This window comes from Haliaeetus leucocephalus, unplaced genomic scaffold (assembly GCF_000737465.1).
Source record: "Haliaeetus leucocephalus isolate CR32 unplaced genomic scaffold, Haliaeetus_leucocephalus-4.0 Scaffold848, whole genome shotgun sequence".
NCBI lineage: Eukaryota > Metazoa > Chordata > Aves > Accipitriformes > Accipitridae > Haliaeetus > Haliaeetus leucocephalus.
Genome location: NW_010973284.1, coordinates 4,203,257 through 4,219,420, shown reverse-complemented (window position 1 = coordinate 4,219,420; position 16,164 = coordinate 4,203,257). Strand labels below are relative to the sequence as shown.

The window sequence follows — 16,164 nt, the reverse complement described above, 5'->3', positions numbered from 1 at the left end:
ATAAGGGTTTTAAGGAAGAGCATTTTGCTGAGTCAAAAGCCAACCTAGTTAAATGAAATGAAAAGAAAGGAGGCCGAGACACACCTTCAACAAGGAGCCAACCAGACACCTTTCTCTGCTATAGCTTACCTAGAGTGAGGTGCTGAAGTTGAAGCTTTTGTTCCCATAATCATTTAAATAATCTCAGAGAGGAGCTGAGCTACAACAGAAAAGACTTCAGTGCCCCAGGCTAGTGATACTTGTCAATCCTCTAACGGGAGGAAGAGCAGAAGAGCTGGATTGTCTCTCTGCTTCCACCCAGGCAAAGCAGGGATCTGAATTATGTCTTCCATCCCCCTGGAGTACTCCTGAGAGAGGATGGGGAACGCAGTTTCGAACACATGCTTTAGATCTTAAGCACGAGTTACAAACTGCAAGGAAGCCGTTAGCCCTGGGCCCTGCCACTGGATAGCTCTGTATAAACTAATGGCAGAAATGCGGATGCCCATTTATGTAGTAATTTCTGCAGATCTCAGCAGGTCTTAGTTCTTCCCTGATGACATTTGAGGGTCCACACTGTACTATTTAATTAATTACTGCATTGCTTTTAGCGAGGCTACAGTGTGACGCTGAATGGTACAAGAATACTGAATTTACAAGACTAACTGGGTTTTCAGTGGAACATACTTAAGTAGGAGTTGGAAGCCTTTGTAAAAACAGGCTTATGTCTTTGTAGCAGAGCTGTAATTTTGGGGACAGGGGAGTTTCTCTAACGTGTGGCAGGGTTTGTGTCTCTTAACTAGAGCAGTTCAGCCTGAAAGAGAATTAATCACCTGACCCGTTCACAACTAGGTGAACAAGCACCTTTTTAATGCTAAGTCCCCAACCTCGGCAAGGCACTGGAGCACAGTGACTGCAGGGGGAGCCCTGCCAGTGCCTTGCCAGCACAGATACTCCCAGCTGAAGCCTTGCGACTCCTGAGAGGTGAAGACATTTCTGAGGATACTTCTGCAGATGCTGGGATGGACAACAGAAACAACTAGCCAATGCAGCAAAATTTAAGGGGCTGTCCTCCCCTGAGGGTTCTGCTGGCACCAGAAAATGCAACACAGGTATGCAAAAATGGTGTGAAACAAAGCTGCTATGAGCAGCAGTGTTCCACTGCAGGCCCAGCGGCTGCTCTGAGCCCACGCAGCTCCCCTCAAAGTCTGAATTTCAAAAGATGAGAGCCATGTTGCAGTGTCACTGAGTGAATGGTTGTCCCACCTGCTGATCACAGTAAGTGGCTTCTCCCTTCCCTTGCTAATAGTTTTGGCCTTTGTATGGACAGTTGGCTCAATTCAAATCAAGGAAAAGCCATTACCCATGTGCCAATTCTGTGGGAGGTATTACGGTGGGCACCACCTACCCCTCATGGATGCACTGATACTACATTAGGGAAAAGCATGAGACAATGCATTGCTCCTGATTAAGGGCTTTAGAAAACAATTTTCCCCACTGAACCCACACCAGGTTAATCGGTTTCTATAGCAGCGAACACCCTTGCTGAGCTTTCTGTGCTATGCAAAAGGCAGAGCTTTTAATCAAGACCTCTGAGACCTCTTGCAGTCTCCAGTCTGTTCCGCATCCGTTTTCGACTCTTACCTCAAACACTGCTAAGCCAAAAGGATGGCTCAGATCATCAACAGAAGAGATCAGAACTTTTCTGTTGCTGCCATTGAAATCAATGCAGGACAGTGAATGCAATTTGGAGTCTACCCAGTAGAGACGCTGATTCAGCAAATCTGAGAAGTGAAACACAATGAAGCAAAATTACACACATCTCCTGCAACTCTTTTTCTCTTTCCCAGCATGTTTTTCCTGCTGGCAGCATGACTAATCTCTTTATTATTGGGCCTTTTTTTTTTTTTAACACTAGTTCTGATTTTGAATCAGTGCCCAGATATGCTGGGATAAGACCCTATAAATAAGATTAAAAAGGAGTAACATTCTGGTGTGTGTGTGTGTAATGTCTGACTGATAGCTTTGTACAATGAGGTTCTTTTGTTACCAGGAGGAGCAGGCCAGCAGCAGTTTGGGCTTCCCAGAGTCAATCCATCAGTGCCTGAGTGAGAAGCTTCCTCCATTTCAAGGCTATTCAGTCCTTAGCCTCTTGCTGGAGAACAACCGTGATTAAAATTAAATGCCTCTCTGAAGGAGCTGTGCGATTTATGCATTTTCAGTGAAGAAGAATCCTCGGTCCAGAAACCCTTCTTGTGCAGCAGGCTGGGGGAATAGTGGTGGTGGGGACACTCCTACTACAACCAGCCAGGTTTTGGGGAGGGTGCAGGTAAGAGTGGGAGGGAAGGATCCAATGTTATTTAGAATGCTAAGCACTGCATTTCTCTTCCTGGAGCAAATTCACCCATTTTGGATGAGATTCACTAAACAGAATGCAAGTGGATGAGTGCCAACGCAAAACAAGTTCTGTAATTAAACAAGTCATTAATTAATTTCTTAATTACTAAAGGATAACATTATTTGTTCACAGCAGTAGCACTTCAGCCCTATGCAATCGTAGCAGCATTTTCTCCTACGTCCTTGTCATGGCCAGAATTTTCAAATATAAAACCAAGCAGAGAACTTCACATCTGCATGGCATTCTACACATATGGCTGTAACTCCAGAAGAGGCTGTCCCCTGCTGCCCCAAGGGAGCAGGAAACCTCCTTTCCACTCCTGCAACTTGGTGTGGCTGCAAGAACGACCGCAGCCCTCTGTGTGCCAGCAGGATGCAGGATACGGGCCAAGATGGGTTCCATCTCACTACCCCCACCCAGAGCAGCTAGGCAGGCATGTCGATGGGGAACGGGCTCTGCAGGCTGTGTCTCTTTCCTTGACATACCGTGCATTAATCAGTGCAATGAAGTATCTTGACACTGCTTCCAAGACAGGTCCAAGTCCAGAGACACTAGCACCAAGGACTCTGATTTTTCCTGGACTTCCAAAGGGTTGTTGCAGCTCTGCATCGTCCCCCGAAACTTCCCTTTGCCTTAAGGCACACCTAAAAGCAACCTAAAAGCTCCTGTAGCATGAGGTTCTGACTGTGGCAAGACTTACTGCCTATGCTTGCTCTGAAATAAAATTGCTCGTGTTGGTGAGCAGTAAGTATTTCCAGGATTTTTGTGTGAGGTGCCTTTGCGCGCTTACAGTTTTGTTTTCCTATTTAACAATAAAAATAAATTTACATCAGCCATAGCGGATGCTATAGCTCTAACCTGGGCACCTACCAAGTGTGATGCCATTTGGCCACTCAATGTTGTCAGTCACCAGCACTTGCCGCCCCATGCCATTCAGGCCAGCTTTCTCGATCTTAGCTTTGTCTCCCCAGTCGGACCAGTACATGAACCTGAAAGAGGTAGATGCAAGAAAACAGTAAATTGGACTCTAGTGTAAGAAATCTGCACTGCTAATCGGAGTAGGAGGAGCCCCTCAGCCACTTCAGTTAATTCTGATAATGCACCTAGTGGAGCCACATACTGTCCCACAGGGTCCTCTGCCACAAAACTTGCACCAGAATGCAAAATCTCACCGTAGTAACCCCACGCAAACTATCTCCTGGTATGTCTGCTAGGTATGAGGACTTCACTTATCCAAGCAGCCCATACACCTCAGACAGACTACTTCATTTCCCAGCACAACCTATGTGTCTGGACCAGCTCAAGCCCATCGAACACATGACCTGACCATTATTTTCAGAACTTTCTTTAACAGCAGTGGCCTTGCGAAGAGTTAGTTGAACCATCTCAGCAATCCCATTTAAGTTCAGTGGATGTATCTATCTTAAAGGGCATCTGAACTCTTGATGAGAACCACCCACAAGTTTGTAAGAGAAGCAGAAAGAAGACTGGAGAAAGAGACTTTGCTCTGTTGGCAAAGGGAGTGCTCGTGGTCATTACACCTACCTCCGTGTGGGATCAACAGCAATGGCTCTTGGCTCACTGAGGTCACTGTTGAAAAGTGTCCTCCTCCTGCTTCCATCTGCAGTGGCCACTGAGATGGTCTTGTTTCCAGAATCCGTCCAGTAGATATTCTTATGAACCCAGTCTATTGCCAGTCCTTCAGGAGAGTTCAGCTGGCTGTCTATCAAAATCACCTGCTCAGCTGTGTCACTTGCTTTGTCTATGTAGGCACTGCAAAGACAGGACTCATCACTGGACTGACACACGGCATAGAGGGGGCCGTGCACATGTGCTTGGGGTTGGACCTCCAACAGCTGAAGGCCAGGTAGCACCACTGCAACCCCACGGAAAGAAAGTACACGTGGCAGCATGACTGACATAGAAACCCTTATGGCTGCATGGTGCAACATTCTGCTTTCTCCTACAACTCGTTCTTATTTCCCTATATCTGGATGGCAAGCATTTCCAGAACAGGGAACTGTCATTTTATTTTTCTACCTTCTTCCTGCTATAACTGCATGATTCAGCAAAACATTTTACTTCAGGCATGTCAACTTCAATAGCATCCATTCATGGGATTTATGGACATTAGAAATACAATCTCCAGTGCTCTGCTGAACAAAGTTGAACTTAGCATGCAAATAAACATGCTTAACTGTATTGCAGAATTAGGACCTGTGCAACTAATTACAATTCATCAAAGGAATTCATGGAGCTGTACTAATTTAGCAAGTGATCTCGTTAGATACAAAGAAAATGTTCACTAAACATCAGTGGCAGCCTCAAAATCTTTCAAAACACTAATGAAAGGCAGCAAACTCCACATGGATGTTTCATAAGTAACTCAACATTGCTCCTACAAGCACACAGGCTGATTCTGCTCTGTTGCCCCTGCACCAATATCAATTGCACTGAGTGAACTGAAATGGAGTTATTCTGAGTTTGCATCAGTGTTTCTAAGAGCTTGGTCTGGCTCTTAGAGTAACTTGGTACATCTTAAAATTTTAAGTTACAAAACAGCAGAAAGTTTCTGCCCTGCCCCCTGACCATTTGAAACTGCAGGATGGTTTCAATCTCCTGTTCACTGGCCATCCTGCCTTTGGTCATAGAATGAGAAGATAAGTCGTACAGGAGCTGAGCTCTCAAGTATCAGATTAGAGACTTAGAAACAAATGTCTAAAACCAGGAATACTTGACACTGTTTTATGGTCTGCGGCCCAGGCTGGAATGGCTATGCAGAGTCAGCCTGGATTAACAGCACGCCACTGCATCTTCACTACAAGGAATGGTTTTGGTGTCTCTCTGACCCAACACCAAATGAATGGTATCATCGAGGTTCTGCAGGGCATCTGACAATGTTCCCAAGACTCTGTTGTTTCTGTCTGACAAGCACTACAGGTTCTAACTACACAACTCCAGGTCAGTTAATTCCTCCCCAGTGAAACAGTCATGTTCAAGTACTTCCCGTCCACCACTGCGGTGAGCTGCTGTGCTGTACCCTCAACGTGACTCGCTGCACTGGTGGGGAAACCAAGAGAGGCTCCTGCAGCTTTCAGAATGGGAGGGCTGAAATACAGGTGACATTTCAATTGTCCCAATAACTAAATAGTGTACAAGATCTTCTGACACCCCAAAGGGGACATCACCTCAATAGGAGAGGATCTGGAAGGGCAAGTGAGGTAAGCATTAAGAAAGATGGGATCTCTTGCCAGCAAATACCTCTTGTACCATAGTTTCCACCTTGCGATAGCCTCTCAACTATAGACTGCTTTTCCCCAGAGGACTCCTGCAGGTGGAGTCCTGCTCTCTGCTGCAAGGACATGGTGGCCTTTTGTTTAGAAGTGTTTGATATTAGTGATAGTAGCAGTATCTTAAACAGGAACATTAACTGTTAAGAAGTTATAATTGCACAGCTTGCTCTGCAGAAAAGGTGGGACTTAGAATGAAACTTATGCAAGCAGGAGTAAGAAAGAGAAACATTCTGCTGTTTGGAAAAAGGCTTGGTATAGCCATGTTCAGGGTATGAACACTGTTCAGTGGCCCCCAGTGCCCCAGGACATTCACTGTCAGAGCGCTGCAGAAGGAGCAGTGTGTCTTGAATAATTCTTTGGGTGTGAATACAAAGCCCTTACCCACCGTTGCTTGTGCCTACAGAATCAGACACAGTGAAAGCAGCCAGTTTTCTTCTGAACCATCTCCCCATTTTCAGAGCCCCACAGGCCTGCTCAGCATACCTGCCTGGTTACTTCAGTGCTTAATACTCAGCACAGCCTGGGCAAATTTCCCTGCCAATGGCATGGGAGCTACCACAGCCTGCAGAAACCCTGGCTTGGCTCCCACACACCAAAACCAATCAACCTTTGCCTGATCATTAGCTAAAATCCAGAACAAATCACTGTAGAAGCTGCAATAGGGTGCAATAGCTATGCAAATCAGAATATACTTGGGGGATTTTAAGCGCATAAATTAAATGCATTTTCGACTAGGCACACTCACAAGCCCTGGTACATAATGCTGTGATGGATGCCATAAAAACAACTGAAGGAGGAGAGAGAATGAGAATTACCAAATGTGTACTGTGGTCAAGTGCTGTGAATTTAAATCCAGTCTACCAGAGACTACAGTGGGCAGCTAGTATCTGTGTTGCTACCTCCTTGCTCCCACCATTTGCTGCCTTTGTGCTTTCAGATGGTAGGTCCTTTGTGGTTTCACGTACAGCAAGCACACAGCACAGCAGCAGTCTCATGCAGCATCGCTTAGCATTATGATGCAGTAAACAAGAGTCTAGGTGTAATTGCACAAATGCAGCAGGATCTATTATTGACGAAAAGCCTTCCTGTAGTATCAAACCAGATAACTGCACGAGCCCTCGATTTCTTTATCAGTTCCTAAAAAAACGCTTACAAAGTCTGGGCCACAACAGATAATCCAGTAAGGGAAGAAAAGCCCTCAGGTTCACTATACCCTACATAGTTCTCTGCAGATTGTCCTTAAGGGGTACAGATTGAATCATAGCTTTGCAAAGGTACCAAAACACACATCTTCTCTTCCCCCTTACCTGTAGATTTTTCGATAGAACAAATCACACCAATATATTCTGTTTGTTGACACCTCCACGTCCAGTGCCACGACATTCTTCAGCATGGGGATGATGCGAGAGTAATCCCTTTTCACCAGGTCTATCTTACGGACCTCATGGCGATTGGTGAAGATCAGGTATGGGCTCTTGCCTACCACAGAAAATCAGTGCATTTATCATTTTAGCAGCTGACCCAAGAGCTGGATTCAGCTTTCATTTCTCAAACAACAACAGAACTACCAGTCACTGATACTTACTGCTTTGTGAGGAAGCTTTATACCACACCAGCAGCAAGTGTAAACAGCTTCCAGAGACAGAGCTATCACACGCAGACATGGAGGACCGCAGTACCTCTGTGGTCACTAGATGCACACTGGCTCTCGGTCTGCCCATTCTGCTAAGCCACAAGCAAAACTCTGGGGAATGTCCTCACTTTCAATTATACATTTTAGATAAAAACTACACGGTCTAGATTTTGTCGACTCATGGCCAGGACAAGGAAGAGACAGCCCTCTGGGCTGGCTGGAGGGAAGGGAGGCAGCCAGACTTGAGGCATGATAGAGCCACATTGAATCCAGCAAAGCCAGGACTGGTTACCAGGGAGGAATTTTAGACTGTCATGTACATGCAGAACTTACACAGTCCACCCAAACATTTGGGCTCTGGCAGTTCACGTCTCTTTTTTTGTGGGGCCAGAGCTTGCAGCCTGGGTGCTGGTGATACTGCTACTGCAGTAGTGATCTCAGGCCAGCCAAGGCCACAGCCTCTCAAGAAGCATAAAGTTGACCTGAATTTTCCAAAAGACAGGAGAGCAGGACACATAGAAACCCAACAGTTATTTTGCTTAGAAGACCACAGCCAGCACCTTAGCCTCCAAGGTTATAAACAGTGGGCCGCACGGAGGCCAGTCTCCTACCGTAGGAGGCAGACACCTACGTCTCTAGGCTCAGACCAGGAGGTACACATCCTCGCCCTCTGCAAGTAGCAGAGCATGTGATTCTCTGTGTTCTTAAGTATCACTAAAAGCTGCAAGTCAAAAAGCTAAAGCTTTAGTTTGGTCTTTTTGCACCTCCCTTTTTGAGGTAGGGACAGGATGGGAGTCTCAGAACGAGCTTTAGCAGGTTAGACTGGTTTGTCTCCAACAGTGGCCTGTAGAAGATCCTAGCAAAGAGTGTCCTTCCACTGGGAAGGACAAAAGGGGACTGAGAAACATGATACTGAAAGGGAAGAGCTGGGACAAAGTTGTAGCTCTGGAATACGTCATGCTGCAGGGCTCCCAGCACAGGCTCTTGGGCACAACAGAATTTTCTAACCAATAAGCAGATCAGTGTTCCACGATTTGGGTCAGTTCTAACTCACTGCAGGTGTGAGACTAAGACTATGAGGACAGCAGGACACTGTGCATACCATATAGAACCTGGGAAGAAAGAGGCCACATTGATGTGCAGGATAACACTAGAGAAGCAATTTTGCATTGCAGGTAACTCGCCTTTCCCCAAGAGAGCCACTATTTCCATTAAAGAAACCCACAGCATGGCTAATGGTCAGTCTTGCACAATTCAACGTTCTATCCCTCTGACATTAACATTCATTTTTGCAACAAGGTCAAGCAAACTGCTGCTGTTCATGCTGGTATTTGTGTAAGAGGCTGGAAGGATGGAGAGGTGGCTAACCTACCGTGCTTTAATTGGGATGTTTTCTTCCTTTTAATACTATTACCACTAAATGTTTTTGCTGCACTGTTTTCAATAACACCTGTCAAGAGACTTTCTTTTCTAGTTTCAGCTTCAAACAGCCAACTAGTGACTGTAATCTTGCTCTGTACACTGTTAAAATATTCTGATCTGCATGATCAGTAGTTCTTGCCTAGAGACGCATCTGCTATCACTGCAGCAGTTCTGTGCTGCTCAATATGAAATGTCTTTGCTTGCTTGCTTTGCTAGGTTCCTTTTGTTTCTGTTCCCCTAGCCTCAGCCCTGCAAGCATGTTTTCGTATTGGAGTTGTGATGTTGAGCAAGCAGAGTTTAAGTGCCTGTGGCATCATCTTACCTACAGCTTTGCAGTTCTTGGATAGGGTGTCCATCTCATATCCCTCGTAGCACTCGCATTTGTAGTCCCCCTTGTAATTAATGCAGATCTGGCTACAAGCGTCTGGATTCTCACATTCATCTATGTCTGAAAGGAGTGTTTGAAACCCATCAATAACTTGAAATCAAACCATCTGTGATGGAGCAACGCTGAAGTGAATATAATCACGTCTCTCTATGGTGAAACACAAGGGACTGCTGTTTGCATGTAAATTACCTCCACACGTTTTTTTATCCAGAAGCTTGTATCCGGGTGGGCATTCACATTCATAACCAATCTTCAAGTCTTTGCATATGTGTGAGCAACCACCATTGTTCATAGAGCATTCATTAATACCTGGAAGGGACATACAGATTATCTATGACAAAGGAAGGCTTTTAGTTGTAAGACTGAATAAAATTAAGAGACGTCCTCAGAAATTTCCCTGTATCTATCATCTTTTGGTAGCCAGGAGCTGGCCCCAAAGAGCATGAGTGACTTTACATAGGAAGCCACCACCAGATCACTTTTTTGCTCTTTATTATTCCAGACCAATGCTGTAGGATCATTTGGACTGAAAGCTAGTGGCTAAATGAAGAGGGAGCCCTGGGGATACAGTGTATGTGAATCTCTGCATCTCATCCCATCAGAGAGCTGCTGCTTTGAGCATGCTCTGCCACATGTGAGAAACTTCCAAGGGACCTAAGGGCTGTCTCCAGGAGACTCCTTCTTCCCCATGCACGGGTTCATGTTGACTTTTCTGAACAGTCTCTGAGCTTTAATAATTCATGCTGGGGGAGTCTCATCTCCCAGGGGCCAGCTATTTTGAAATACTGTACTATTTTCCCATCTAGCTCCAAGGAACGATCTATGTGAAAATTCCAGAAAATACCAAAGTGCAGTCTGCAGAGATACTCCATTAGCACTGAGATACAGTCCTCCCACAGGGACGTCCCACACAACAGTCTCTGCTGGCAGCCTGCATCAGCCCATCGGCCCCCATCCTCTCCTGAGTCCCTGTCTAATCCAAGGCCACCTCTCTGATCCTGCTTTCAAGTGCTGAAATGGGAAACAGACTAAATGGATCCTTGTAACTAGAACTGAATGAGAGGTTGAGGAAAGCTGGTTTCCTGTCAGAAACAACATTTCTTGTTGTTGTAATTAACCTACACAAGGTGAAGAGAAAGTCCTCTCCCTAAGTAAGACTGCTGAACAGAAGCTGTGGGATTTCAGGGATAGTGGGCTCACTAGAACAAGCAAAACTGATTTGCTTCAATCTATAATGCAATTTAAAGGCAAATTTTTCATTTATCTTCTACTTCTTGCTTCCTTGCACACTGCAGGTGAGCAGTACAGCAGAGCCATTAAACCAGTGCTCTTGGAAGAAAATGAAAACAACCACAAGCCAATTAAGTCAGTAAGACTAGGAAGATACCATGCCAGAATGAACCCCATCTCAGCTCTGGGATGCTTTCACCTTCCTATCAAAGACACACACACATATAGATATCAATACATTATTAATAGAGGAAGTTCACTAGGCTCCAAGAAGGTGTCCACAGAGTCACATTGTGTGTTGTCACTGTTCAATGATGTTTATTACTGGATATCAACTATTCCTACACTTGCGTAGGCCTCTAGCAAATGAGGTCATAAACATGCACAACTGCTCTCTGCAAAATACTACAAAGGCTGTTTCGACTAACAAGCAAACCCTCACTCAGATGATTCCCATGGTTTCAGAGGTGCTCTGTGGAATGGATTTAGACACTGTAAATCAAGTGCTAGTTCACTGGCTGCACTTCTCAGTAGGAGCTGAGGAGGAGCCAGGCAGAGACATTAGCCTGTTCTCTTTCTGCTGGGCAGCTGCTGCCCATTACCCAAACTTCAGCAGTATATTCACTGCCTGCCTAAAAGACAAGTGATGTTCTGTCTTCTGCTGTGCTTTTTGGGGAATCTCGGAGGGCACTGCATTGTCTAGCACACAGCTAGACAAGACACACCAAGATGAGGAGTATGTCCTGCACCTCCTGCCTTCTGCATGGATTACTTGTGTGTGGGCGTTACATTCACAGCAATCCACATCATTCTGCGCTCTCAAAGAAACATGTTTCCCTTGGGGGCTATTCTCTGCTCAGCTTCCTAACTCAAATGACACTTCACTGCTAGCCTGGGACTGCACCAAGTCAGCCACGGCACCTCCATAAAGTTGAGCACCAAGCCCAGCTGTGCTGTGCCACTGCCCAGTCTCCTAAGACAAACTGGGCTGCCAGATTTGTTGGGAGACCTCGACAGACAGACAAGTTGCAACAGCCACTCAGAAAGACAGGGAGATGTGGATTAGTGTGGAATAAAGCAAGGGCATACGGAAAGTACAAGGTAAGAGCATCCTCACTAGGCATGCACACACAATTCTTGTCTGATACAGAGAGACTGACAGTTCTTCCTGAATGTGAGTTATTTAAGAGGCAGGCACTGAGCTCCACGCTGCTAGTGCTCCACAATGTCATGGAAAGGGATGCCTGTCTGAAACATTTCTGCACTTGGGAAAAAAACCAAGTGTGTCTGAGTAATGCTCCAGATTGGGGCTGGTGCCCACAATGCCTGCTGGGAAAGGTGAGAGACTGGCTGCCCTAGGGAGAGTGGCACAGCTCTCTGGCCGGGGCTTCCCGTTCTGCTGACTCTGACAGCCCCAATGCAGACCTGGCTCTCGTGGCTTGTGCATTCTCACTAGCCCAGAGCTGGCAGGATGCTGCAGAGAGCAACCTGCTGTCATTTCTAAGGGAAGCAGCAACAAGATGTAAAACCCAGAAATGGCTGAAGTAATCTCTCAGTGATTGCTGCACCTTCAAAGCATGTTCCCAATGCTAAATTTTTATGATTTTATCATCATCTTACAATTCAAAGATAATTTAGGCAGTGAGGCTAAATAAACTGGTCTGTGCTGTGGAGGACACTAGTATCTGGGGAGAGGGGGAATTCCTGGTTCGAGTCCCATGCTCAGTTCATACATCCCTCCAAGAATAAACGCTGAGCTGAGAAGGGCACAGTTCAAACTTACAGATGATCAGACTAGGCTACTAATTATATTCATACGAAGGGTGCTGAGAGAATAAAGGCAAGGAAAGAGGAGCAGAGTGAGAAATAGCATTAGCAGCTACATGTGGTTACACTCAAAGCTGTGAGCACCAGATGGAGGAAAGGGGAAGCAGTTACAACAGGAGCAACACGTAGAAGGCAAGTACTGTACCACATTCTTTCAGAGGCTCGTCAGACCAGTCCCTGCAGTCTCTATGTGAATCGCACACTTTGCCTCCGTCAATGCACTCTCCACTCTTACACTGAAACTTGCTGGGACTTTCACATGCTGACTCTGTCATGTCGGGCAAGAGAGGAAAGCAACTAAGTTAGACGAGGCTCATGACAACATAAAGCCTGATATAAAGCTTCAAGAGGGTGTCATTAGCAGAAGTAGGATGGGATTAAGCAAATGAACATTAAGCCTGAGTATCATGCAAGGAACTTTTCAAGTCATGCAGTCTGCCTGGTCAGCACAATCATCTCTCCCAAGCAACCCCACTGCCAGAACGGCTTAAAACTCTCTACAGGAAGCAGCCTGCCATGACCCAGAGGAGCAGCACAGGCCTCTTCCCTTTCCAATAGCCACGCAGCTCTCGCAGGCTTACACCATGGAGCATAAGGAGTGCAGAGCTGCCTGTACCTACCTTGGACGCAGCCTGCCTCGTCACTGTTGTCAGGACAGTCATGCACCTTGTCACACTGCTTTGCTCCGTGGATACAGGTCCCATCGCCACACTGGAATTCATCTGGCCGGCAGGTCACCAGAGCTTTAAGACAACACATTCAAGCATAAGCCACACAGAACTTGAGTATTTTGCGGGGGACCTTTTAGCCACGTATCTCTGACACTGCTGGAGTTTTGCACCCTGTTAGCAAATGTCACAGAGCATCAGCTGCTTCTACCAAAGGAACAGAGACAGCAGCTGCCTCAGCCACTGTCTTCCTGTGCCCCTCTGCCATGCCAGATCACCTCTACATCCTTGGGAAAAGAGCCCCAAGGCCCGTATGAGCAGATCTAGTCAAAATAGAATCAGTGCAGGCAGTGAAGCTTCTTGGGTGAGACACAAGAAAGCAAGCAGGCAGCAAAACTATCGGCAGTGGAGCCCCTCTGGGGTCTTCAGTCTATGCAAGAGGCCAGGCTGCTTTCCAGCTGGGAGTACAGAGTGGCACTGGGTAGGCAAAGGCAACTGCTCCTCAACTCGCCTTCCTTCAGAAAAAACTATATTTAAGATGTGTTTCAAAACACATTCAGGCTAAGGGCATAGGCAAGACACATGTATTGACTCTCTCTTCCAAAGCCAATGTGGTCACACTAGGGACAAAGCTAGCAACACAGACATGATCATTTGGGTTACTAAATGCCCATGAGCTAACAGACCACTGGAAGGCAGAAGAGCTCCACTGCACTATGGCTTGGTGTTTCTTGGGGTTACAGGCCAAAAACATCGCCAGTGTCAGGCCAGGTTTCAAGCCTGAAGCTCATTTGCCTGGGTGAGATTATTACAGACTCAAACCAGACCTGATGAACAGCAGAGTTGGGTAAAAAAATAAACCAGACAGCTACAATGACCATACTAAAAAGCAGTCACGTTTCCTTCCTCAAGGTTACACTACTTGAGAGACCTCCCTAGCTGGAATCAGACTTGTGCTGACAAAGGGTACAGGCACTTGCTAGGTAGCAAAGGGCTGCAGCCTGTAGTTCACTGACAAAACAGGCTCCTCATTCCTGAGACATGTTATGCAGCTTACTTCTGAGGGGACCGTTTCACAGATGTTTTCTTAAAATCCTATTAAGGCAGCACACCCTGGAGAGCTCTTGATTCTAGCCTTTCCATCTTGGTGATTGCGTCCTGGTATCACACGACAGAAAATCACTGCCTCTGAATAGCTAGAGGAGGTCAGCACTGATGTTACTACGTGGGAGGTGAGAGCTACGTGCCAGACCTTCCTTGACAATTTGACAAACTGGTTCTAATACAAAAATTACTACTTTCAGATAACCCAAGAAGAGCCACAGACATGAAGTGAGCCAGCATCGATACCATGAAGTATTAGTTGCACAAAGGCTCAACATTATTGGTGATTGCATCCCACAGGATGCGGGACCCAGGATCCAGATTCATGACTGCTTCACTGGACTTAGCTCTAGGGCATCTTCAGCCAGCAAAGGGCACAACAGACAGGAAAAGCAACAACTGCAGGGCTGGTGGGGGAAGGGAGAAATCCTGCCTTTAGAAATACACAGTATTCACATGAGGAAAGTTTGGAAATAGCACTGCTCCTTGGAGAGGAAAGCCATATGCACTATATTCATAAAAAGCTGCAAAGCGAGAAAAAAATCCCAAGCAATAAGCATAGTTATGGGACCAGCTGTGTCGCCACGTTTCAGCTAATAAACTCAGACACAGAAATGGGAAACCTCAGTGGGACAGCTGGGACAGCATCTCCAAACTAAGCATGTGGGAACTGCTGCTCTAAATGGAGAAAAATGAAGGAGAGGAAGAAACAAAGCTGCGGTCTGGGAGAATCACAGACCACAGATCTGGAAGTGGCACTAAGAGCTCCTGCAGGGAGGCAGAAGTACTTCTGCTTGAACCGTTCCTGCCATGTACAGCCACCTGCCTGGAGAAGCCCTGACGATGGAGAGACCACCTTCCTCCTAGGCAATCCCGACCTCTTCCACGCTAAACCTTGGTCCTTGCAAAGCTTTTCCTACTGTATAGCCGAAAATTCCCTTGCCACAATTATAAAAAACAGTTTACTTCACCTTTTCTGTAGCAACTTCTGTATGTGGAGACAGGAAAGGATGGTCGCCATTTCTTACTATAAATATTAATCCCCCACAAAAGTGTAACATGTAATTAAAACCAATGGTGGTCTTGTCTTTCCTGGAGCAGGAACAGGTCTCCAGTTTATCAAGTAAATCTGCATGACAACAGCTACAGATTTGGAAGGCAGCCGTTATAAAACCTACTAATTGTCCTCAACTATAATCTTCAAAGCTCTTCTAAAAAGCAGTTAAAGCTAGATGCTAAAAATAGTAAGGTTTCTAATTCTAAAACAAATGAAAATGAAGGAGAATTTTGTGGGAACTGCAAAGACAATGTTGCACAAACACCACAAGACTGAGAGAAAAATGACAGCACAGCTCTTAGCTCGGTTGCTACAGGGACTACAAAACACAGATGTGGGACTGTACAATATCACTGCACAAAGCTTTTGCTTCAAGAAGAAGAGACAGAAGTTTGGAGACTGGGCTTGGTTTCCTGGCTCACTTCTCACTTCACAAGAGCTGTGGAAGTTTAGACCTTTGAGGAATGGCCCCTGAGCCTCTTAACAGACATCTAAAAGAGCAGATACAGTAACAACTCTTATTGATCACAGAGATATTAAAATGCATATACAGCATTTCTATTTTTTGGTGTGTTTTTCAGTAGGAGGAGAGAGAACGCTATGTTTATACCTGGCCTGGAGAGCATAAGTTTGAGGGGAGAGGGCTAGGAAGTTTGTTATCCTGAAGCCAGGACACAAACCCATCTCGGCACCACTGGCAGAGTTGACAGCAGGTTGCCATCAGGGCCATTCCCAAAGCAGAGCAATATGCCAAGAAGAGGGAAGAGCTGTGCAGTTAATTTGCATAAGATGTTCAGAAAATTGCTGTGCTATTTTGGAGGGTTTAAATCAGTGAAATCTCAGCAGTTTTATAGCCATCTCGTCTGCTCCGTAAATCCAGCATGAAACAGTTTACCAAAGCCCTGCTAAATTAACAGGCACACTCAGACAGACACACTTCCCATTTGCAAATACTAGGCACAAATCTGTATTGCTCAAATTCGGCAGATATATTCCAGATTCCAAGTCTGAACCTGTGTTTATTCTGTCTTCTGGTTTTTCTTCCTCCCAAAATGAACTTAATCTCAAGAAAACCCCAGCAGTTGCAAAATGCATCCACCCCATTTTATAGATGGGGAGACAGAGGCACAAAAGTGTGAGGTCAGGTCTCAAGGGATCTGTTTTC

The 16,164-nt window shown here is 45.8% G+C and overlaps 1 protein-coding gene across 1 annotated transcript in view; it reads right to left on the bottom strand.

Annotated features, from left to right (window-relative positions):
• Window positions 1–16,164, bottom strand: part of LRP8 (low density lipoprotein receptor-related protein 8, apolipoprotein e receptor) — an 80,939-nt gene that overhangs the window by 7,417 nt on the left and 57,358 nt on the right. Inside the window, exons 5-12 of the mRNA XM_010582701.1 lie at window positions 12,791–12,913; window positions 12,316–12,438; window positions 9,303–9,422; window positions 9,048–9,173; window positions 6,978–7,149; window positions 3,923–4,150; window positions 3,248–3,366; window positions 1,624–1,763 (exon numbers count right to left, since the gene is read on the bottom strand). Coding sequence (XP_010581003.1) covers window positions 1,624–1,763; window positions 3,248–3,366; window positions 3,923–4,150; window positions 6,978–7,149; window positions 9,048–9,173; window positions 9,303–9,422; window positions 12,316–12,438; window positions 12,791–12,913 — 1,151 coding nt within the window. The remainder of the gene's footprint in view (window positions 1–1,623; window positions 1,764–3,247; window positions 3,367–3,922; window positions 4,151–6,977; window positions 7,150–9,047; window positions 9,174–9,302; window positions 9,423–12,315; window positions 12,439–12,790; window positions 12,914–16,164) is intronic.